Source organism: Python bivittatus, unplaced genomic scaffold (assembly GCF_059951505.1).
Source record: "Python bivittatus isolate LINGU-HERP-01145 unplaced genomic scaffold, Pbiv_v1 ctg000960_np1212, whole genome shotgun sequence".
NCBI classification, from domain to species: domain Eukaryota; kingdom Metazoa; phylum Chordata; class Lepidosauria; order Squamata; family Pythonidae; genus Python; species Python bivittatus.
The window spans coordinates 9130736-9153916 of record NW_028277124.1 but is presented as its reverse complement, the minus strand read 5'-3'; the positions used below and the strand labels follow the sequence as shown (position 1 = coordinate 9153916).

General features: G+C 37.5%; 1 protein-coding gene across 4 annotated transcripts in view; it reads right to left on the bottom strand.

Annotated features, from left to right (window-relative positions):
* Positions 1–1274: 1274 nt before the first annotated feature.
* The window catches only part of ANKHD1 (ankyrin repeat and KH domain containing 1), a 124180-nt gene continuing 102273 nt past the window's right edge, over positions 1275–23181 (bottom strand). For 3 of the 4 annotated variants that reach the window (XM_088131544.1, XM_088131545.1, XM_088131548.1), the window contains 9 exons: positions 18380–18523; positions 17281–17391; positions 15705–15854; positions 13993–15605; positions 5438–5596; positions 4107–4358; positions 3037–3212; positions 2024–2188; positions 1275–1342 (listed from right to left, as the gene is read on the bottom strand). In XM_088131544.1, coding sequence (XP_087987670.1) covers positions 1283–1342; positions 2024–2188; positions 3037–3212; positions 4107–4358; positions 5438–5596; positions 13993–15605; positions 15705–15854; positions 17281–17391; positions 18380–18523 — 2830 coding nt within the window. In that variant the 3' untranslated portion in view covers positions 1275–1282. The remainder of the gene's footprint in view (positions 1343–2023; positions 2189–3036; positions 3213–4106; positions 4359–5437; positions 5597–13992; positions 15606–15704; positions 15855–17280; positions 17392–18379; positions 18524–23181) is intronic. The other variant, XM_088131547.1, reaches the window with a different exon arrangement.

Here is a 23181-nt window from a genome sequence, read left to right as displayed (position 1 = left end):
TCAATTCCTGGCAAATAGAAGGGGTAGAAATGGAAGCAGTAACAGACTTCATTTATTTGGGCTCCAAGATCACCGCAGATGGAGACTGCAGCCATGAAATTAAAAGACGCTTGCTCCTTGGGAGGAAAGCTATGGCAAGCCTAGATAGCATATTAAAAAGCAGAGACGTCACCTTGCCGACAAAGATCCGCATAGTCAAAGCTATGGTTTTTCCAGTAGTAATGTATGGCTGTGAGAGCTGGACCATAAAGAAGGCGGAGCGCCGAAGAATTGATGCCTTTGAACTGTGGTGCTGGAGAAGACTCTTGAGAGTCCCCTGGACTGCTAGGAGGTCAAACCAGTCAATCTTAAAGGAAATCAACCCTGATTGCTCATTGGAAGGATCGATAATGAAGCTCAAGCTCAGATACTTTGGTCACCTAATGCGAAGAGAGGACTCTTTGGAAAAGACCCTGATGCTGGGAAAGATTGAAGGCAAAAGGAGAAGAGGACGGCAGAGGATGAGATGGTTAGATAGCATCACTGAAGCAATGAGCATGAAACTGAGCAAACTCAGGGAGGCAGTGAAGGACCGGAAGGCCTGGCGCAGTATGGTTCATGGGGTCACGGAGAGTCGGACACGACTTAACGACTAAACAACAATAGTTGTTAATATAATTAACAATGATAAATTGAGGAAAACCTAAAAGAAATGTGCAAATATTAAACTGATTTATCCTAGGCAAAAAAGTAAAATGGTTTAATTCTCAGATTCAAATGCAACACCACTGGGCATTAGCATTCAATCAGTATATTATCAAGATTAGTACACAAAAGCCTGTAATGTTCATCTTTTTATTGAATATTCAGGTAAATATTTCACATTAATACAGGCTACATAAAGTAGAGCCACTATACGACATGAAATTTACTCAACATTTTTCCTTTTAAGTATGTAAACAATTATACATGTATTTACCACCCTAAAAGGTTGAAATCATGTAATCATCTAGTTCTCTCTTGCATACAAGTAGCATTCAGTAGTGTTTAGCCAAAAGCACTAGGTTCATCCGATTTTGAGTTCAAAATGGCTAAACTAACTGGAGAACAGAATCAGCTGAATAGGTAACTCATTTTGTTCTTATAACAACGGGCTAACAAGTTTCTCTTGTTACAGCCCACAGGGAAAAAAAACAGTTTAGTTAGGCACATTAAAAAAAATCCCAAGTTCTTCCAAGGTCAGAGATTTCTCCAAACAAGGTTTTAAAAAAGTAAAAGAAAAGGAAATATAGGCCCTCCTAGATTAGTTGACATATTTGAGGTGGACGTTTCCAATGTGAGGTGCCCAGGTACCAGGCCAAATCTACAATGGGAGAAACAACATAAAACAGGATATTAATGTCATGGAATAGTTGCAACAGCACTGCAAAGAACTACAGAAAATTATGTTCAGCAGATCCCAAACCTAAACACCTAGCTAACTAAGCTTGATTCCAATTCAAAAGTGACCAGATTTTAGAGACCTATTCCCAGTAATATCCCATTTTTAGGTAGTTCCCACCAGCTGTTGTCATTCAGTTTGACTTGATTTTAAGAGGATATGGCTCTCAGTTCATTTATCCAGAAGTTTAATTTGAATAATCACATTGGAAGGGTCTAATTCACTTTGTGTGTGTGTGCCTTCGAGTCAGTGTTGACTCCTGGTGACTACCTGCACCAGACCTTGCAGTTTTCTTGGCAAGATTTCAGAAGTGGTTTGTCATTGCCTCCTTCCTAGGGTTGAGAGGGAGGGAGGGAGGGACTGGCCCAAGGTCACACAGCTGGCTTTGTGTCTAAAGTGGGACTAGAACTCAGAGTCTCCCAGTTTCTAGCCTGATGCCTTAAATACTACACCAAACTGGCTCTCTAAGTTCACATTTAACATATACTAATTTGCATGAGCTTGGAAAACATAGAAATCATCTCTGCTCTCACAAGGATTCAATTTTATTATTTCCAACAAAAGTCTGAGCTTAAAAGTAGCAGATAAAGATTATTACTGCACCTGCTGAGCATCGGTACATTCTGTTGAATTTTGAACAACCTTTATCATGGGATTCCATGCTGGATCTGGAGTATGGAGTCCATTGAAAAGAGGACCACCTGGTCCATCAGCAAGCTGAGGATGAGAGGGTATTATAGTGCCTCCATACATGGAAATTGGTAGGCCCTGGAACAGAAAAGGAGTATTAATTTATATCTAACAGAACAGAACCTGACCTAAAATTATTTATAATACGTGAAGATAAAAAGACAAAAATCTACTCCAAATCATTTTCTATTTCTTACAATACAACTTGAATGAGACAATGGAAGAATTCTATAGCATTCTAAAAGGCTAGGAAACATAAAAAGGCAATTGTATATTTCCCAGATTTTCATATAATTTAAAGGTACACTTTAAACCTATCTCAGCTGGAGATGCATTTTCCATAAACTGGCCAATTTATTTTCATTTATGTGAAACTGGTATCCCAATAACGTCCTGTTTATTTGGCTGGTCCCCAAATTCCTCTCTCTAAACCAAGCTTTCCAGGGCCCCTTTGCAACTTAAATTGTATTTCTAATAATTTAAAAAGATTCTGGAGAACTGCAATACTTGTGACAGAACATGGTTGTTCCCTGTCAAAGCCTCCTTAATGCAAACTTATTTTTATGAGCACCCTTGCCCACTTTGGATCTGAATAGTGCCCACTGTTAGAATTCAATCATATATCATTGATACACAACTGCTCTTTTAAACTGGATTTAGTTGCAACTGTTCTGAGTGAAATAAGAGGCAATTTTGTATTATCTCCAGTAAGTGTAATGACTGTAGAAAAGTTAAAATTATTTATGCAGCTGTGCAAGGATTTTGAAGAAGTTTCCAAAACTCATCAACCAATTGTCTAAAATAGAAAATTTCACTGAAAATGAAGTGAAACTTGTTAACTCTATTCTAGAAATTTTGTAGAAACTGCACCATGTTATGTGAGAAAACAGACAATAAAACACACTGAAAAATACACTAAAATGTACTTTAGAGAAATCCACAAAACTGTTTGGCATAGGCTGCTGGAAAATATTGGAGGGAGCCACTATTCCAGAATCGTCTCTCTCCATTGGTTGATGCTGGGAAAAAGTGCCTGGATCAGAGAGTTGCTGATGTACTGCATGATTTCCCATTACAGGCTGGGACCAACTGGACAGGCCTTCTAAAAAGACAAAAAATCACTTATTTAAAAATTAGACAAAAGCCTGAAATTTCTTTTAGTTTCATCTGTAATGTTATTATGAAAATAGAAATGTCACTGTTTCCTGTCTTCGCCTCGAGAACTTCATACTAGCAGTTAAAAATTACTTATTGATTCCACTGCAGCAATGTAGTAATCTTTTCTGCCAAGGAGAAAATACGCTACTTAAAAGACATAGTGATTTCTCTCTTTAGCAAAAAGAATTTTTGCAGTAGTTATCAAGGAAGAAAAATTGCAGCTACTTGCAGACAGATTCCCTCCCTGCCAGAAAACCTTTCTTCAGGGACTAAGTATTATACCTCAGAGAAACAAAATCTTTCTTCTCTTCTTCTATCTAAAACCTTGCCATATTTCCCCCAATAGCTCTCAGATTCCATTACAGTTAACCTTCTGCTAAGAGGGGCTATTCATCTACCCTGCCACATAGTCCTTCCAGAAATGTCTTTTTACCCTATTTATTCTTTTGCCTGTTTTGCTTATTCCAAATGTGGCTTCCCTTCCATCTCCCAAAGACTTCTTCCTTGTGTCATCTTCTGTTGTGCGCAAACTTCTTAAGCAAGCTTACTTTTTTACACTTCCACTTCTTTAACCATCTTACTAGCTCTTTTCCTGAGGAACACTCCTTTATTCCTTTATGGAACGTTTTTACCATCTTGTTCATACTTGGAAAGAGAATCTTGTTCATACTTGGAAAGAGATAGTGCAAATGAATATTGTCAAGCCCTGCAAGATGCTTAACATCTTTACAGTATTGCACAGTGGTATACAGAAAAAGCTCAAAATCCTCAAATATTTCTGGTTCTCCATGTATTATTCCACAAATCAGTTTTCTCTTTCTCTTAAAAATAATCTCACCTGAAACATTGTTAACGCCAAATGACCAGATCCCACTGTGTCCTACAGGAGCTGTGAAGTTGCTTCCCAAGGGGGTAGGAGTGACAGAACCTCCTTGCCTGATTCTAGCAAGTCGTTCTGTTCCAATAGGTGGTGGCACCTTCCGATCTTGACTTGTGCTCCCTGATTTTGGCTGCCCCAGATTAGAAGGTGCAGATGCAGCTGAAAGAGGAGAAGATGATCCCGAGGAAACTGATGGAATAGGTGATTCACCTGATGGAAAAACAGTTCTCTTGCTTTATTAAATATGAAGGCTTAGCTAGGATAGTTAATGTTCCCCCTATGGGAAAAATCTGTATTTTATGACTGTTGCTATTACCGAAGCATTTTGAGAGAAACAAACAAACAAAAAAATCTAATGCAGCAGACATAAAGATATACTGCTTAATGGATGGAAAAGGCCTCCATAATGCAATTCATTGTCAAAACAGTCTTTATTAGTCAATAAAGTTGTAAGATTTGTTTCAAGGGTGGATAGCCTTTATGCCGGAACCCAAGTTTCAATTTAATTTCAGTGCCAGCATCAGACGGGGCTGTAGGCCAAGCAAGCATAGACAACCTTCCTCTTCTCTGCATTCGCACCTATTCTTCAAGATTGTGCAAGGTATGATGATATGAGGTTTCAACCTCTCCTTTTCTGTGATTTGTCAGTGGATAACAACTGAACAAAAACAGGAGAATAAGGAAGAAGAGGCTGACAAGTTGGGGATTCCCTCAGATTCACCAGTTATTATATCTCTGATTATACAGCTCTGAAAACTTCAGTGACAAGAATATCTGATTAGAATGTTAATAATTACGATTCAATTCATAGGTTAAAGGTTCAGTGTATAACTTTAATCTTAAATATTAGTGTCCTTTATTTAAATATTCTCTTTGTAAGAATAATTAAAGGATAAATTTAATTTATTTAAATTATCCTTTTTTGCAGGATAATTAAAGCTTTAAAAACTAAAAGTGATCTGCGATTTTATGGAACCTTCCCTCAAATTTGTAAGTTACTACTGGAGCAACCAGTATGAGAGGACTAATGTGCCATCCCTTATTTTACTGCAGGGAAGAAATTATGTATGGCAGAAAATACTAGGGGGAAAAACTGAAACAATCCTTCATCTTAGCTGTTCAGCGTCATGTGCAGTTTGGACTTAAGGATAATAGTTTAACTCAATTTAGTAATCTTCTCTCTTTCAACTGCCAGTTTCCCTCATCAATCAAACAAAATCACAGAGTTAGCAAAAGGGTTATATGAACAGACACCGAATTTGAATTAGACAAACTGCCAAAGCTCCTACATGAATTTGTAGCGCTTGTCCAAGGATGGGGAGAAAAATGTTGCCTGTTAAAACTGGGAGTCCCAACAGGTCCTTGAAGATAAACTCGTGCTCCTTGAATGTTTGCAGAAAAACCTGCCATAGGTGCTGAAGAGGAATTTGAGGAGTTGCTGGATGGATCTAGAGAAGGGAAATCTAAAATTAGTACAAGTATATCTGAGAAAATAATTCCAGAGATCGAGATTATGTTACCTGTTGTATAACTTATATGAAGAAGTTCAGGAAAAAATATTCAGAGGACACAACATAACTCTCTAAGATATTTTAATTTTAATTTAATTAAATATATATGTTGAATTATTTAGGGGGCTTTTAGAAAGATCTGTAAGAAGCATCCTGCTCTGAATTATTTATTACCACAATACTGTACCCCTCATAGCTACATTTAAGATGGAAAAGGAAATATATGTATATAAAATAAAACTGTACATGGTAAGTTAAGATACAAAGAATAACTGGCATTATCAAGTTTGTAGTCAAAATGTTAATATAATCATTGATCTTGAGAAGGCAAAAGTATATGCAACTTGCAATTTAAAATCTTCTTCATAGTGGGACAGTAATATTAGCTAGATCCAACTAATACCTTTACACATTCACATTTGTCAGTCTACATTAACAAGTTAATAATTAGCCTATAGAGTAAATATGGAGAAAGATCAGCACAAAATCACATTTCTGGCTATTGTACAGCAGGCAATATTTCAGAGGCTGGGGGCTGCAAAACTCAGCCTCCAACCTCCTAAAGGACCACCGAAGTCATCTAGGGTGCTTTGACAGCTGCAAGGAATGTGGCCGTATTGTCTGGCCTTTGGGAAAGGGGGATTAACAGCAGAAATGGGAACAGGAGGCCTTCCAAGCTACCTTAATACCTGAAGGGAAAAAGAAAGAGTCAAAATTGCACTGATAGAAATAGGCCATTTTGTCATCAGATTTTGCAGGAGTGATCTTGAGGTGGTGCGAGGGCACAAGCTGAAAAACCACACATAACCAACAGTGAGATGGTAGCCTGGGCGTACAAGATTATTTCCTCATGATTAAATATATTTGCTGGGGTTTACTACAATCAATATGACTTCTATATGATGTCCACAAAGTGGTTTGTCCATTCTAGTAAATTGGAAATGGAATTCAGAATCCATATAAATTAAATTACACTTCTCTGCTCACTTTCCAGTGGTGAAACTCTGGATTGAGAGGAGGCTTTCTTTAACTATCATTGTTTATTCACTCCCAAGAACCAGAAGACCTACAGACCCTGATTGATGGCAAGAGCTTGATGCAATTCTAGATGTACTGGAAAGCCATTTCCCAACTTCCAACATCATTTTAGTACGGCTATTTAAAACAGGAATTTGGTGTGGTGGTCCAAAATTAAGCTTGCAAACCATCTAAATATTGAAGCAAAAGAAATACTATTTCATTTTCCTTTTGAAGAGAAGAATGACAAGGGCAGTTGCATCAGAATACAAGTTTTTAGATTTCCCCTATAAATGGAAATATAATATTTGGAATGGACCCCAACCTAGAAATAACCCAGAAAACTACACCTTCAGGTCCCTGGATAGGCTAAGTATAATTAATATGTGACTAAGATATTTTGCTTGCATATTAAACCAGACACAAATAATCCCTAAATGGCTAATGAGTAAAAGTGCTTTTCAGCAGAGTTTGCTGTTTGTTCTGCTGATTTATTATCTGCATATGAGCACAAGGTGAATGGTAGAAAGACTTCAAATTAATACCGCAATTCTCCTTTATATGATTTACAACTAGCTTAGTTGGGGAATGTTGTGTACATAAGCTTTCTTTACCTTGATTCCTATATGGATACATTCACTTCATTACACATTATTAAAAGCACTGTGATTCAAAAAGAAAGTCTGTGTGTGCTACATTAAGCACACACACTATAAACACATATACATGAAATATGACTTAAATTAATCAGGGCCTATTAGATTTTAGGAACAATAATTAGGATTATCTGTGTGCCTCTCACACCCAACTGGAAATGAAATACTGAGCACTTTCTACAAAGAGGACCTCCATTTTGATATGATGAAAGAATTCATTCCTACCGTTTTTTCTTGCTGTCTGTCCTCTCATGGTTTAGTTTGTGCTACTAAAATAACATGGGTTCACACATAAGGGCTTGTGCCTGCACATACCAATATTGAGGAATGTTCTAAAATTCTGGCAGGACCCTGAGGCATACCAAATATTTCAGTTCCAATACTGATATGGAGGTGTAAAGATAACCAACTGACCACTGTAGCAAGGACTGTGAGAATGCAGAGACTGGTTAAAGAACTAGAGTTATTGGGAAGTAACTTGTGATTATTTTTCATGGTCTCTGAGGATCACACACGAGAGGATAGCAAGCTTACATAAAGGAATCTATAATAAGATCACAGAACAAATGTCTCTGTCAACGGAAATAGTAGTTCTTGTATGGACAGCTAAACAATAGTGCTAAATGAAGGAAGATGGAAAAGACCATACAGTTGCCAAGCAGATGTATTATGGTGATACACCTCTGGCAAAGCTAGCATATATAAAAGCTGCCCTTGAATGGCCCTTAAGCTTACACAGAAGGAACAAATGTGTCAGCAGATAAGCTGGTGGTCTGTGTCCATAACCAAAGGAAAAAAAATAGGTAGAAATTAGTTTTCCAGTGTGGGACAATCACGATACAGAAATGTTATGAGATGCAAAAAGGTTTGATCTGTCTTTTACTGTATGTCACCTGTACAATGTGAGAAGGACAATTTCTTGGGTGATATGGAAGAGAAATCCAATTTCTGGAAAGGAAGTTCAGCTTGATGACAGATGTGATAAAGGGGGTCAGCACAGGGTTCACTGATTTAGCAATCAAAATTGATTACTATTACTAAAAACACTTCATACTGAACAAAGAATGGTTTATCATAGGTTCAAATGGCTTAGTCTGCTGAATAAGAAAACTGAAAACTTTAAAATATAGTTCCACTTCAGAAATAAGAAATGTAACTTCCATGATCCAGATCAAAGATTTCATGCCAAAAGGTGAGGGAAAAAACCTCAAAGTTCTGACTAAGGTAAACTAGACATAACACTCAAATAAACTTTGAGATAAGATAGATCCATGGACACCAGACATATCTAAAATGCAATATAGTATAAATGGAACAGCTTAATAGATTTTCATGCATCTGTGGTAAAGTTTTGAAAGTGGAGTGGAAGTTTTTCTGAATGTCTCTGGAATCTCTTGCATGGTATAGTGCAGTCTATATAATCAACAAAGCTTCATGTTATTACAAACACTTCCTGCAAATTGGAATGATTTCACTGTGGTTATACCATTAGGTCCCTCTGTTGGGCAAAACCGTGAAAGCTCTCCACTGCAGGTTTATCAGGACCATCACAAAATCACTAGGTTCTGATAGTAAATATTGGTTAGTATTTGGTTAGTAACAATATTCCTGTAGTATTACAGGAAAAGTTTGCTTCTAGAGATCTCAAGAGACCTTGCCTATTTTTATATTTCCATCCGATTAGGTCATTACTGATTCCCACAGCTCTGTAAAGTATTATCCTTGCCATAATGTCAAGAATATATAGTAGTTGCTTTACATGTCCATTTTTAAGGATTACTGTACTTTCTCCTTATATCAGTGATTGGTTACTCTTTGCATCTGAAAGAAACCATATCCTCCTAGCTTTCATAAGTCTTCAGTGGTTCTGCTGACATTTCATCAACATTTCTGAGGGCTTCCTGCAATCCCTAATCTCACCCAGGGCAATCCTAACTGTGTTTACAACAATACAGAATATGACTGTCTTAAGCATGACGTAGTCTGGTAGCACCTTTTCCAACTAACAAATCATATTTATTTATTTATGGTCATGGAGCTTATGCCTTCTAATAAAGTTTGTTAGTTGGAAAAGGTGCTACCAGACTCTTCCTGATTCCTTTGTCACCACAGATTAACACAGCTCTCCTATAAAGCATGAATAGAAAACAATCTATACTAATCTATATAAGGTGGGTAACTCATGGCCCACATGTGACTTGCCAGTCCACCTCAAATCCTCCAAGAGCAAGCTGACAAAAGTCTGTGGTAAGTCACTAATTTTCTCTCTTTCTTTCTTTCTTTCTTTCTTTCTTTCTTTCTTTCTTTCTTTCTTTCTTTCTTTCTTTCTTTCTTTCTTTCTTTCTTTCTTTCTTCCTTCCTTCCTTCCTTCCTTCCTTCCTTCCTTCCTTCCTTCCTTCCTTCCTTCCTTCCTTCCTTCCTTCCTTCCTTCCTTCCTTCCTTCCTTTTTCTTTCTTTCTCTTCCTCCCTCCCTCTCTTTCTTTTTCTTGATGACAGTGTGGTAAAATATATGGTAAGCTTCCTCAAGGTTTAAAACATCTAATTCCTATTTTAAAGCACACCCACACACCCCTCATTAAAAAAAAATACTTTAAAAATGAATTGAACATTTTTGGAACCACTGCCTTCAGTAATATCACTACCACCCCTATAGCCACTGAAGGGTAAACAACAAAACAGATATTTGGACTTACTGTGAAATTCTATTTTCTGAGTCTCACAGGGGGCATTTCACATTCAGGGTATCTTCTCCTGGAAAGAGTAGGCACGGTCCACAATTGCCTCTTCAGTGGAAGGAGCCATCCTGCCTCCAATAATCAGACTGGAAAAGCAAGACAGCCCCTCAACCCCGCTGTCAAATTCTTCTAAAAAAATTCTATCTCAAAAACATGACTACACAGGGAGTCTGAAGATATCTGGCAAAACTTAAGAAAGAGTAGATGGGCTCAAAGGAAAAAAAATCCAGGACAACCCCCAAATGTCTTATCTGTAGATGTACAACTATGGCAGAAACCTTCTCTCTCCACACTTTTCTTGAAGCTAATCTTGGAAGAACAATGGGGAGTCCAAATGCCCCCTGTGAAGCTTAAGACAGATATTTTGGAACCAAGGAAGCACTCCCTAAATGTCTCCAAAAGAAAAATTACCTTGGAAGGCAGCTATAGTTGCTGCTTTTCTAAGTATATAAGCAGTAATAACCACTGATGGCTATTTGTCCACGACTTAACAAGGACGGACTATGCATGCAGTTAATTGCCTAGAAAAAACAGACGTGGAAATCTTAGTGTTCCCTGACGTTCCTGGTAAAATTATAAACATTGGTTCAGATTTCCTAAACTCTGGTGCCCTATCTAAACAGGATTCAATGTATATATAGCCTATAACAACCACATTCTTGGAAATAGGATAATTGAGAAGAGTGAAATTCAGCTTTGGCATGAAAGAAAGGTTAGGAAGCAGGACAACTTTAGCCATGTGGAAAATACCCCACTCCCCACAAACAATTCAAACACTTTCTGGCTGGAAACACAGTTTTAAATGACTTAACTGAACAAGTTGCCAAGGACTCAATGGGAGAATTCATGACAGTCACCGTTGAGACTCCACAGAGAAAACCTGTGAACTAGGGAAGCTTTCAGAAGGAACACCCTACACAGGACCTACCTAAAATGTGGGTGAGATACAAACTATCCTGTGTATTTGCTCTTTATACAGTACTTAATGTCTCTGCTTGACACCTAATTGAAGTGGAGGCCCTTACAAGTTTCTGCCTGCAAAAGCAGCACAATCTAGCAACATTCTACTTTTAAATCACAGGCTTATCTCTGTTAGTTATCCTCTTTGCTAAGCACTTTCTGAAGGGTTTCTGTAACCTATGTCCTCCAAGAATCATACAGCCACTTCTGTGGAGTATTTCTGTAGTCTTGAACATGTTAATAGACAAAGTCTTCTAAACTGCTATCAAACTTTGTTTATTGATGCACTGGTAGCTGTTATTTAGTTTAGGTGGGCAAGTAAAGTAGATGCAGACTGTGCAAGTCTATTTTTGAAATTTCATGGGGAAAAAGGCCAGAAGCAGAAGCTGCCTTTTACATACTGTTTTACCCACATCTTTACCACCACATAACTGAGTTTTTCTTTTCCTACTAAATACGCCAAGATTTCTGCCTTTCTACTTAGATCAAATTGTTCTTTCTATCACAACTTTTTCTTTTATGCTATTCAGGTTATAAGAACAATTCTCTGACTTCTTCACAAAGGACAGCATGGTAGCTGACTAATACCATTCACTTATTTCATCAAACAATCTATCATTACTATGAGGATTTCTACTGGTTTTGGTTACAAAGGAGTTCATGCAAAGAGTTCTGATATGTCAGATTAGGAAAGCAATACAATCACAACCATCAACATTTATCTGTTACTACTGACTAGACCTCTGAGTTCAAGCTAATAAATCATATGCAAAAACAATATTCTCATGTAACACATCTGTCCCTGCCAGAAAGTGTAGCTTGTTATTCATCCATATGTGTAATATACATTAGACCACAAAGAAGGAAGACAAACCACAAAAGAGTGGTAACCTGTGCATTCACATAAGAAACCCACAACCCTGCACACATTTTTATTTCTCTAACTGTAGAAACTGGCAACTCTACTGGTTTTAGAAAACTGAATGTTTTAGAAAACTGAACTGTAGAAGCTACATCCTTGGGCATGTGGATGGAGCTTTCAGCCTCAAAATGTTTCAATTCTACAACCTTCTGAATGAAAATCTATTCAGGAATAAACTTGAATATCTAGATGCACTTACGATTTCTGAACAATTCACAGTCAATAAACAACAACAACCAGAATTGGATTGGTTGAACCAGTTTGATCTAACTAGGAGACACTATTACCCTACTTTAGAGAGATGAGGGGGACCAAGGCTTGGCAGTGCTGCTCCTTTGGAATGGCCTCCCAGAAAACTGCTGCCCAGAAGCTGCTCAAAACCGCTCTTATGGAGGGCATTTTGACCCTGATTCCATCTTGGGTTTGTTTATAGTTTGCTTAATTTACATTTATTCTGTTTTCATTAATTTGTAAACATTTTATTTGTACATATTTATGTACTGTATATTGCTTCTTGTGTATTTTTCTTGTAAACTCCCAAGAGTCCTTAGGATTTGGTGGTCTATAAATGTAATAAACAAACAATCCAGTTCTTTTGAATCACTTTTCAAGGGGATATTTAGGTTAAACAGGGAATTTTCAAAGCAACACGAGAATGGAAAAGCCATAGACAGCAAATCAAGTGCTTTTGATAGAGCACAGAAATTAATATTATACATATGTTCAAATGAGAAGTTAGAATTTAATGAAATATCTGAGCTTTTCTCTCCTGAAATTCTAAGAAACCCTATCATCCTTATATTATGATATTCATCTGGAATAATCCTGCACAAAAAGCAAATAGCACAGAAAAATCATTCACAGAAACACACGTAAGACTTCATACAGCCAGGTTCTAGTAGCATGTTATCACATTAATGTGTAAGCAAGAACTTGTTACAGGTATGTAACATGAAAAAATTCCAACCTAACAGGTAAGTAGATGACTATGGTTCAGTTCCCAGTCTATACACTGTAAAAGATGATACAGTTGTATTTGCTCATAAATACAGCTATCACTGAACCTATATCATAAGGATATAAATGGACATAAAGTTCCATTCATAAGAAAGAAAAAATACTCTAGAAGTTCCACAAAAGAAAATACACTGTACTTTTAGAAAGCTTACACAAACTAATTTTCAGAGACTTAGTCAAAAGGTACTGTGATTGCTGGGGATACAGTTCTAAGGAAAACTTCCAAGGGCACATTTTTCCATTTCCAATGCATCTAATCAAAATGATAATTCTTCCACAAGAGGATTGTTAACTACTGAGGGAATATGTGTGTGTAAAATATGGAAAACCACACAGAAGGGGAATACAGTTCAGGCAGAGTATGGCTGAATGATCAGTGGAGTGAATGAAAGCACTTCATGGAGCAACTTTTTCTTGCAGGTCTCAGATAGACATGATATATGTGCTTGCCAGCAACGGTTCAGCAGATTTTTTTCCTCCCTTAGAGACGACTTTTTTTTTCCATTTCAAAACTCTACTTCAACAGGAAAACAGCCTCACAGCAGCCTTCCCCAAGCTAGACAAGTTGGATTAAAACTATTGCTGCAACCATTGAGTGATGCTTCCTAGGAATTGTAAGGGTTGTAATTCAACACAGCTCTAGTTTGAGGGAGGCTGATTTACAGTAATCACACATTGTGTAAGTAGAGAATGACAATCAGACTGAAAGAGGCAACAGCAAGGTTAGATACAAATCTAAAAAGATTTAAGCAAACTCTGAAACAAGTCAAATTTTTCATCATTTCATGGGAATTACTTGATTTACTATTTTGTTTCAACTTAATTCCCAGATCCTCAAATTAAATTAAATCACCTTAAATGCTATTATATCAACCAGATAAAAGTAGCTAAAGACCCAGGATAATAGCTGTTTCCATGTTTCTTTGGCTCAGGATGACACATATAATTTTCTGCAAATAGTTTCAGTTGCACTGCAAAGACCACTAACTTTCTTTTCCTTTTTCATACAGAAACTTAGCAACTTACCTACAGGACTTGTGGAAACTCTCTGAGAAGGAGGCCGGAATCCTGGAGCCTTTGAGTTATCAGGATGTACACTTTCCATGTGCCCCAATACAGAGTTACTCAAGAAAGTAGATTGGACAGTGAAAGATTGATCTGCCGCTGCTCGTGTCGACAGTGAGCAGTCTCCCCATCCTTGGTTAGCCGGCATCTGGTTACTATCAAAAAGACTGCTAAAGTGATTAAAGAGCGTTGCTGGCCCAAAGGTAGGAGGCAAGGATTTGTTTGCTGGATTAATATGCATCTGAGAAGCATTCATAATGTTCATGGGTGACGACAAGTGAACGGTAGTAGATGGACCTTGAGAAGGTGTTAACGGTACGGCATTTGTAACAAAAACAGATTGGGTTTCTTGATGGAGATTTGCATTTGGTACCATTGAATAAAAAGAACCTCTAGGCTGCATTCTGTGAGAAACACGTGGTGCTGGTACAGCTAACTGAGGTAAGTTACCATTGTCCTGATTTTCCGAAGCAACCGATCTAGGCGATGATAAACTTAATGGAGTGGATTCTGAACTTGAAGAAAAAGGCATAGCTATAGGAGGACTTAAGTCAGACATATTAGCTGGCAGTGTTTCATTCGGGACATTATCTGGAGGTGCAGGACTGCTGGATGTGCATGAGTCTAGGACTCCTGAACTGCTGCAAGATGTGATACTGCTGCTAGCAGCAACTGATGACGGCACACATGCAATGCTAACAGATTGTTCTGGCGCTGATGCCTTTTCTTTGGGTACTGAGACAGGAGGAATAGCATCTGTTTTAAGTGCAGATTGCTGTGCCTGTGGAACATTAGAGAGTAGAAATGTAGTGGGAACATGCCCGGTATTTTCATGTGCAGGAGAAGGTGAAGGCAGTGTGCTACATGTTGTTGTCACAGTTGAGATTGCTGTTGTCATGGTACTTGTTTTAGGAATGCAAGCAAACAGCTGCTTCCTGACTGATGATGGAGTCCGATTATTTGTCATACAAAGTGGCTGAGAGGATGGAACTGCTGAAGAGACACTACCAGGACTGCTAGAAGCTAAACCTGTAGTTTCAGACTGTAAAATACTACCATTCTGGTTACCTATGCGATTTGAACTGTTATGCTTTGGAGAGCTATTTGTGCTGCCTGGATTAACTGGCCTCACTGGGAATGGTCCCCAAGTATTTGGAGAGGTTGAAAATGTTCCTCCAAACTGAGCCATAGGTAAACGAGGGTGTCGAATTTGTTGCATAGTTTGAGCAGCCAATAAAGCAAAGTGAGGATGGGAATAAGCTAAAGGTAGAGAGACTGGAAAAGATGAGCGCACATTTGCTGGGACACTTTTGCTTAATTTGTTAGCAGACTGGAAAGTAGATAGTGTTGATGACTGAGAGGTGACAAGAGATGAAGCTCCAAGAGAAAATGAGTTTTTGTTTGAAGCTGAAGCAGCACTGACGCCAGATGAAAAATTGGTATGGATTGATTTAGTGCTGGAAACAGGTGTTCTTATATGAGTTTTAGGAATTAAATCTTCCAGTTCCTTAGCAGGATCTTGAATAAGGGCATTAATAAGTTGTACTGCATATCTTGTTGATTCTGTTCCACCCCTGAAACAGAGAAAGTTATGTCATTTGTAGAACACGACTTAAGTTGTTCAGTGCAACTTAATCCACTTGAAAAACAAATCAAGATCTTATGAACTCTACCTTATGGTGATCATTCTCTCTCCATTTTTATCTTTTTGCTTGTCCACGTCAATGTGAGCACCCGTGACATCCTGAATTGCTGTGATATTGCACCCACCTCTTCCCATTATTCGAGATACAACTGATGCTGGAACAGACAGCTTTTTTGACCTAAATATTAAAGGTTGCAAATATGATGGTTGACAGGCTTTATTTTTAAGAGATTTAAATAAATTCTGCATTATAGATAAATGCACAATTAGGGGGAGGGGAGACTGGAAGATCTGTTAAACATCTCAATCTTACACAACAAAACTTGAAGCATTGCTCTTTTCCCCCCCTTAATAGTTAGTATCAAAGGTGTTTCTATAGGCTGTTCAGGGGAAGTGAATTTTCAGTTAATTTGAGGTTTTTTTAGGTGACTGTTACTAAAGTTAACTCACACTTAAGTTACTGAACTTTACAAAAGTAGCTCATCTCACTTCTCTTCTTCTGTCCCCTAGCCAGGATCTTTACAGCTAATGATCAAATTCCATACTTACCGTAATTTTAAACCAAATTTAAATAGTGATGTACCACATAATTTGGAACTCTGAAAGCCTTACAGCTGTGAAATACCTACATAATATTACTGCTTTTCTATATGGTTATGTGGGACAAGAACAATGATCAGGGGATCGGTAACCAAGGAAGCTGCAAAAATACAACTGAAGAGGAATTTGATAGCACTCTTCAAGTAAGAGAATGCCACAGCTTGATCCTTAATGCCCCAGGACTTAAGTCAAGAAATATTTCTAAGTTATATATTTTGACTGAATGCTAGGTAAACTTTCTAGTGATAAGAGCAAATCCAAAATGGAACTAGTTATCTAGAGAGGTGGCAGACTCCTAGTTGTTGGATGTGTTCAGGATAGACAGGGAAGAGGCAGGGTAGATTTTTGTCAGGGATGGTTTAGCCTACATTCTGATGTTGATGTTGGTTAGACTTTATGGCTTAAATGGCCCTTGTGATTCAAGAATTCTAAAAGATTTTCAGAGACTAGTTGTGCCTCTGCATTCCAGACCAAGATTTTTCTTATTCTCTGAAGTTTCTGACAGGTTTACTACCAAACTGGAAACACAAATTTTGAAATTGCAAATCACAGTAGATATATTTCAGTGAATTATTTGCACAATTACAATGCTGTAAGCCACTTAGATTACCTATTTTTTCCATGCCTCAGCCAGCAACAAGAATTCTTAAACCTTACTCTCAAAACTAAAACATATTCATATTACTTTCACTCATTTAAAAATTATATTTTGCTCTGATCATTTACTCATTTCAGTTTTTTAAGAATATGATATTTTTCTCAATCATTCAAAGTTTCCATCAGCTATAAAAGTTAAAATGCCCAACTGCTCCTCATAGGGATTCCAAATTCTTACTCTCCTTAATTTTCATACAGTGACTTATCAGTCCCTTCACAATCCCCACTGCAATAATTACTATGGCTCTAAACAGCATCAAGATTTCAGTCATAACTTTATATTTAAGTATTCTTAACTCTCCGTTCACCCCAATATACAATTTTAACTTGAGTGCACCCCAGTATACCTTTTTGCTCCTGAACAACAGCGTCCTCCTCTTTGCAACTGAAATTGCTCAACTGGTGTTGACTGTAGAGTGTTGCTAGGAGATGTGTCTTTCAAAACTCTGCCCACTTGCCTGTCAAGTAATAAAAAATGCAGTTTCATAGGCAAGAAAGAAAAAAAGCTACAGGTTTTAATCCCAAAACCCAGATACAGGCCTGAAAGCTGGCTGGGTGACTTTGGGCCAGTCATTCTCTCAGCCCAACAAACCTCACAAGGTGGTTGTTGTGGGGAAAACAGGAGGCAGGAGTATTACGTATATTCACTGCCTTGAGTTCACTAAATTAACAACAACAGAAAAGGGCATGATAAAGTAATAGTAATAATAATAATAAGAGATCCAAGCCTCCCATTTTTAAGAACTAAAAAAAGAGTTCATAGCATTCTTAGGCTAATTACTGGGAAAATAGTATGCCAACAGAAAAATAGCAAGTAGTTCCACACATTCTCTAGTTATATGCTAATTTAAGAATAAATCATGTTTACAGTAACTACTGTACAAAAAGCTGCAACATAAATCTGACAAACCCAGCATATGAAGCATGAAATTAATAAATCTGACTTAAATTAAAACGAGCACCTTGAATTGCACCCAGGAGCACACTGAAGGCCAATGCAACTCACTGAACAGAACTGTAACATGCATGTACCAAAGTGCACTCATAACTGCCCATGCAACGGTATTCTGAAACACCTGCAGCTTCCAGATATTCTTCAAGAGAAGACCCATGCATTGCTGTAATCCACTCAAGGCTGCTGAGAGGTCAAGGAGAGCAAAGATGGATGCACCACCCCTGTTCTGCTCCTGCCAGGGGTCATCCTAAGTGATCAATACCCAGGCCTGAAACCAGACTGAAAAGGGTCCAGATAACTCACTCATGCTACCTCCTAGGAATCTCTGGCTAGCCAGAAGGGACATTGGTCCAATATAGAGGTGACTGAGCTTACAGTTCCAAGTATATGTTCTATGTTTACCCACTAGCAGGAGAAACTGAGCTAATATGCAACCAACATGAAATAACACACTCCCGCAAGACTTGCATTTCATGAAGCTGAAAACATACCTTCTCACTACTTCTTTCCATCCTTCTTCTCTCTTTTGGCCTCTTTTTGGACTAGTCAGATTCAACTTTATATTTGGAGATGTCAGAGGCAAGGATACAGATTTATAATTTGTTGTTAGGCTTGAATTAGCGTCTCCTTCAACTCTAAACATAAAGATAATGTAATAATTAACTGTAACTAAGCTTTAGAAAAGGTCTGTTTACACACAATAAAACTGCTTACCTCTACCTTTCCTTCTTCAAGTGATCATTTGTGCAATTACACACAGAGATTACTTCTCCCGTGAAGAGCTCTATTGTGGAATATTCTAAAGCTGAGATTTTTCTACCACCAAGGGCACATGCAGGAAGGGCTCTTTCTACCTACTATGTAGTTACTAACTGGCACAGTAGCCCTAGTAATGACAAATCAATCAGCAAAGAACCTGTGGTGAAGTAGGATGGAGGACTGGATGTTTGCCCAGATGACCATTAAAAAAAGTTTCAATTAAGCAGCCTCTTTTCCTCTGTTCTGCCTATATACGACATTTATGGTTACCTAGAAAGTTTATCTGCTGTAGGGAGAACAGGAACTCTCAGACAGCACTGCAGTAAGTACTGACTGACCAAAAGAGACATGACAAATGACACAGACTTTGAGGCACTAACATGGAGTCAGGCTATGATGAAATGGCTGTTTTGCACAAACCACAAGTTAAAAAAACCCTCAATTTCAACAACATTCTCACCAAATATCTGCTAAATGAAGCTGCAAGATGCAGTGTTATTAATGAGTACTATATGCAATCACCAATATTACTCTTTTTAAAATTTACTGATGGGAAGTGAGAAAGCAATAGCAAAGATATTCATGGAGATGGAAATTCAATGTGATTTGCACAAAAGCATTCAGATAGAACATGAATGACTGCTGCACATCCAAATTTTGAAGATATTTCTCTAAAAGAATGGAAAGTTGAGGAAAGAACACCAAACATCATAACCTATCCTGGATGAAAAGTAAAAATCTTAAAGAAGAAAAGAAAATATGATTTAGAGGTACATTAGAGGTATCAAATCAATTATAACAATCAGGAGTACAAAAATCACTGATATACTAAGCAGAAATGACTGCTCTCAAAAATTAGACTTTTGACAGTGAAAATTTTACTAGATTAAGTAGCCATCAATTCAAATTGCCTAGGCATCAACTGAATCAATATAACAGAAAGATTACAGCGACACTGGTTAATATGCCAGAGGATTAATACTGAGCAAATCACTAAAGCATTTCTAAACAATGTGATATATCAAAATCATTATCAAATATATCCCATGGGGAAAGACTGTAAGATACCTCTAAAAACTGTAATATAACATTGCAGCTTTACATCCCTCCCTCAAAATTTTGCAGAAGGCCATGCTTGCAAGGTTTTCAGTAAAGCTTGTTTTGTGGAAATTCAGTGTTGGCTGAAAAATAACATCTTTGGAGGGATTTTGAAATATCTAAAAGAAAAAAAAAATTCTGCCAAGCAATTGTCTGCTAAGAGTTCAATAGTCCCTTTGTGCAGGAGGCATAGGATAGTCTCATGAGAATAGAAGGTGATGTGCTTTCACATAATAACAGAAGAAGAGTTAGTCTTTCAAAACTGGCATCAAGTTGAAGAGGAAGAGGCAAGAATCAGATTGCCAAAGTGTCATTTTGCTACTGTATATGAGCTATAAAATCTCAGGCCGCCATTACATGGAAATAAATTTAAGAGCTTTCCATACATCTTTGCTGCCATTCAGTGAGTGTTTGGATTTCTGCAGCCCAGATATGGTAGCCTGAGCATTTATATATTTAAGATGAAGAGCATGAAGGAATCTAGATTTCATAAAGACTGCATACTGTCATAGATATTGATGGAATAAAGAATGGTTCCCCCCAGATTCTTTAGCAACATCTAATAGAGCTTTTAAAATGGGCATAAGCATTCAATAGCTCTGAAATTGTAGAAAGCGTAGCACAGTGGTTGAATACCACAGGAAAATATGAAAGAAATCAGAATCTTAAGTAATCAAGTATCCCATCACCAAATAAGTGATGAGATCTGTGATCAAAATTGATTTTTATTATATCATATTCTGGCTTTTCATTACAAATGTATTTCAGACAGGAATGCAAGAAATTTAACTGTAAATACATTTTTATGTCAGGCAACATCTGTAAAACAAAGTAAAACAAAGGTTAAGTGTAGATTTAAAAAAAAAATCATATCAAAAGCTATTAGTGCTGTGGTTCCTGGACTTCTGGAGGAAAAAATGGTGGACTGAAGACAGCTCCGCAAAAAGAGGAGCCAATGACCATGGCGAAGAGCCGGTGAATAGACTGGCTCTTCAAATCTCTCTGGGCAAAGAGAGGATGGGAGATTGCCCGCAAGTGCTCCAGATAATTGCTCCTCATGAGGAGACTACAAGAGAATGGTCTCTGGTGGGTTCAGAGCTCTGGGAGATGAGGGAATACCCATCTTGCTCAAACTGCTGTCAGTGCCTTTGAAAGGACACTGGGCTCGCATAATTTTCTAATCACATTAGAAATTGCTTATTAACTACTTTTCAGCTATTAGAAACCTTTGGATCGACAAGTCTGAAACACCAGGTGAGTCTGTTTTCAATCCTTAATGAAAGAAACTTTTAACTACAAGCTTAAAAACTTAAAAAAATTGAAATTAACAGCAAAAAGCTAATTAAGACTTTGATTTTAAAAAGTTATAAATGAATTAAGGGTCCAGATAAATTTGAAATAAGTTTTTGGAATTATTTATAAAGAATCCTTTCCGTGGGAAAGTTGACTTGTTTTGAATTTCTTCTAAGACATAAAAGAGATAAACAATTTTTAAAATTGGACACTAAAGGGAACTAATGATTTTAATTAAAGGAGAAGAATACATAAACCTGATTAACAGCTACAGAATGACACAAAATATTATAACATTGGAAATACCGAAGGTTACTTTTGAAAAATCGAATCAGAAGTTAATATCAACAATGACAATACTGATGTTTACTTCTATGGAAAGATTGTGTCCAAAAGATGTTTTGGAAGAAATGGCAGAAGAAGAAGTTTTATCTGACAAGACAGAGGAGTTGACAGTGGATCTACAAATGACAGGCTACAAGAATGACATGGAAAAAGATGGTTCATTTGGACATACAAAAAAAATTGGTTGATGCTTTAAAAATCAAAAGGGAATTACAAATAATAAACCAAGAGAGTGACCTGGATAATTCTTTTATATTGGATTTACAAAAGGGGTTTGTTAAAGCTCAGATGAATCTTGTGAGAAGGAATAAAAAAGAAATTAAAAGAAATCAAGTTCTACAACATTACTTGAATGGACTAAAGATTAAGATTGTTAAGTATGTTGTTATTTCTGGCAATCCCTAATGGACTTTTGCTGACACCAGGACTGAAATGATGATGCTTTATGGATTTGTTTATAGATAAGAGATGGGACATGGGATGGAGGATCATTGGCTGTAAATTACAAGGAGGTGAAAAGTTACTAAAATTGTTTATACTTGTGATTAAGGTTGGAAGTCCTCTCTCACTCTCTCTCTGTTTTCTTTTCCTTTGCACTTTCTATTCCTTCTTTTTACTCTTCTTTCTTTTAGTTTGTATTAGTTTTTACTATTGCAATTATAATCTTTAATAAATTTATTTTTTAAAAAAAGCACTGTGGTTCCTACCCTTGTAGTGCAATGCTCCAGAGCACTACAGTGAATTTACAGGGGCGCCACAGGATATTTAAAATCTCAAGGGAAACCCAGCAATACTCAACATCTGTCGGACACTGAACGAAACTGCAGGGTGCAGTGAAAAAATTATGAGATGCTTAAGGATGCTATGAATGGAGAACGTTTCGGAACCTCAGTATTAGCATAATGCAGCAAAGGTTAAATATAATGCTTACTAGGCCAAATCCAACAAAAGTGTGCCTCTGTCTTATATTAGAGAAGAAGAGTGTTTTTCTTAATTTGTTCCTCAAATGAAAATATTGGATTGAAATGGAAGATAACAAAAACCTCAGAGTCAGGTAAAAACTTGGCTGAATAACAATAACATCAACAACAACAACAATAATTATAGAAAAAAATTCCCCTCACCCCTATGGGTAGTACATGTCTTCCTCAATCTCGGGTCCTCTACCAGAGGCCTGGGAGTTTGAGGGTTCTGCGCAGTATCTTAGCTGTTCCTAGTACTGCACTCTTCTGGACAGAGAGCTCTGATGTTGTTCCTAGGATCTGTTGGAGCCATTCTCCCAGCTTAGGAGTCACAGCCCTGAATGCTCCTACCACCACTGGGACCACTTTGGCCTTTACTTTCCACATCCTCTCTATTTCCTCCTTCAGGCCCTGGTACTTCTCCAGCTTCTCATGCTCCTTCTTCCTGATGTTGCTGTCACTTGGCACTGCTACATCTATCACTACTGCTGTCTTCTGGTCTTTGTCTACTACCACGATGTCTGGTTGATTGGCCAGTACCTGCCTGTCTGTCTGGATCTGGAAGTCCCACAGGATTAATAATAATAATAATCATCATCATCATCATCTCTCTCTCTCTCTTCTTCAAGTCAAAATGGATATCCTTTCCACATCTTGTCTTTGTTAGTCAACCATCACTTTTGCTTTGTTTATAATCAGAGAGAACTGGCAAAGTTAAATCCCACAATCAACATTTTGGGACCTATAATGTTTAAACGGTTTCACTTCTAGCACTCAAAACTTCAATTAGTTATCAGAGAGGGGAGGGGGGAAGTGGTATGGTATGGGTTGAAGCT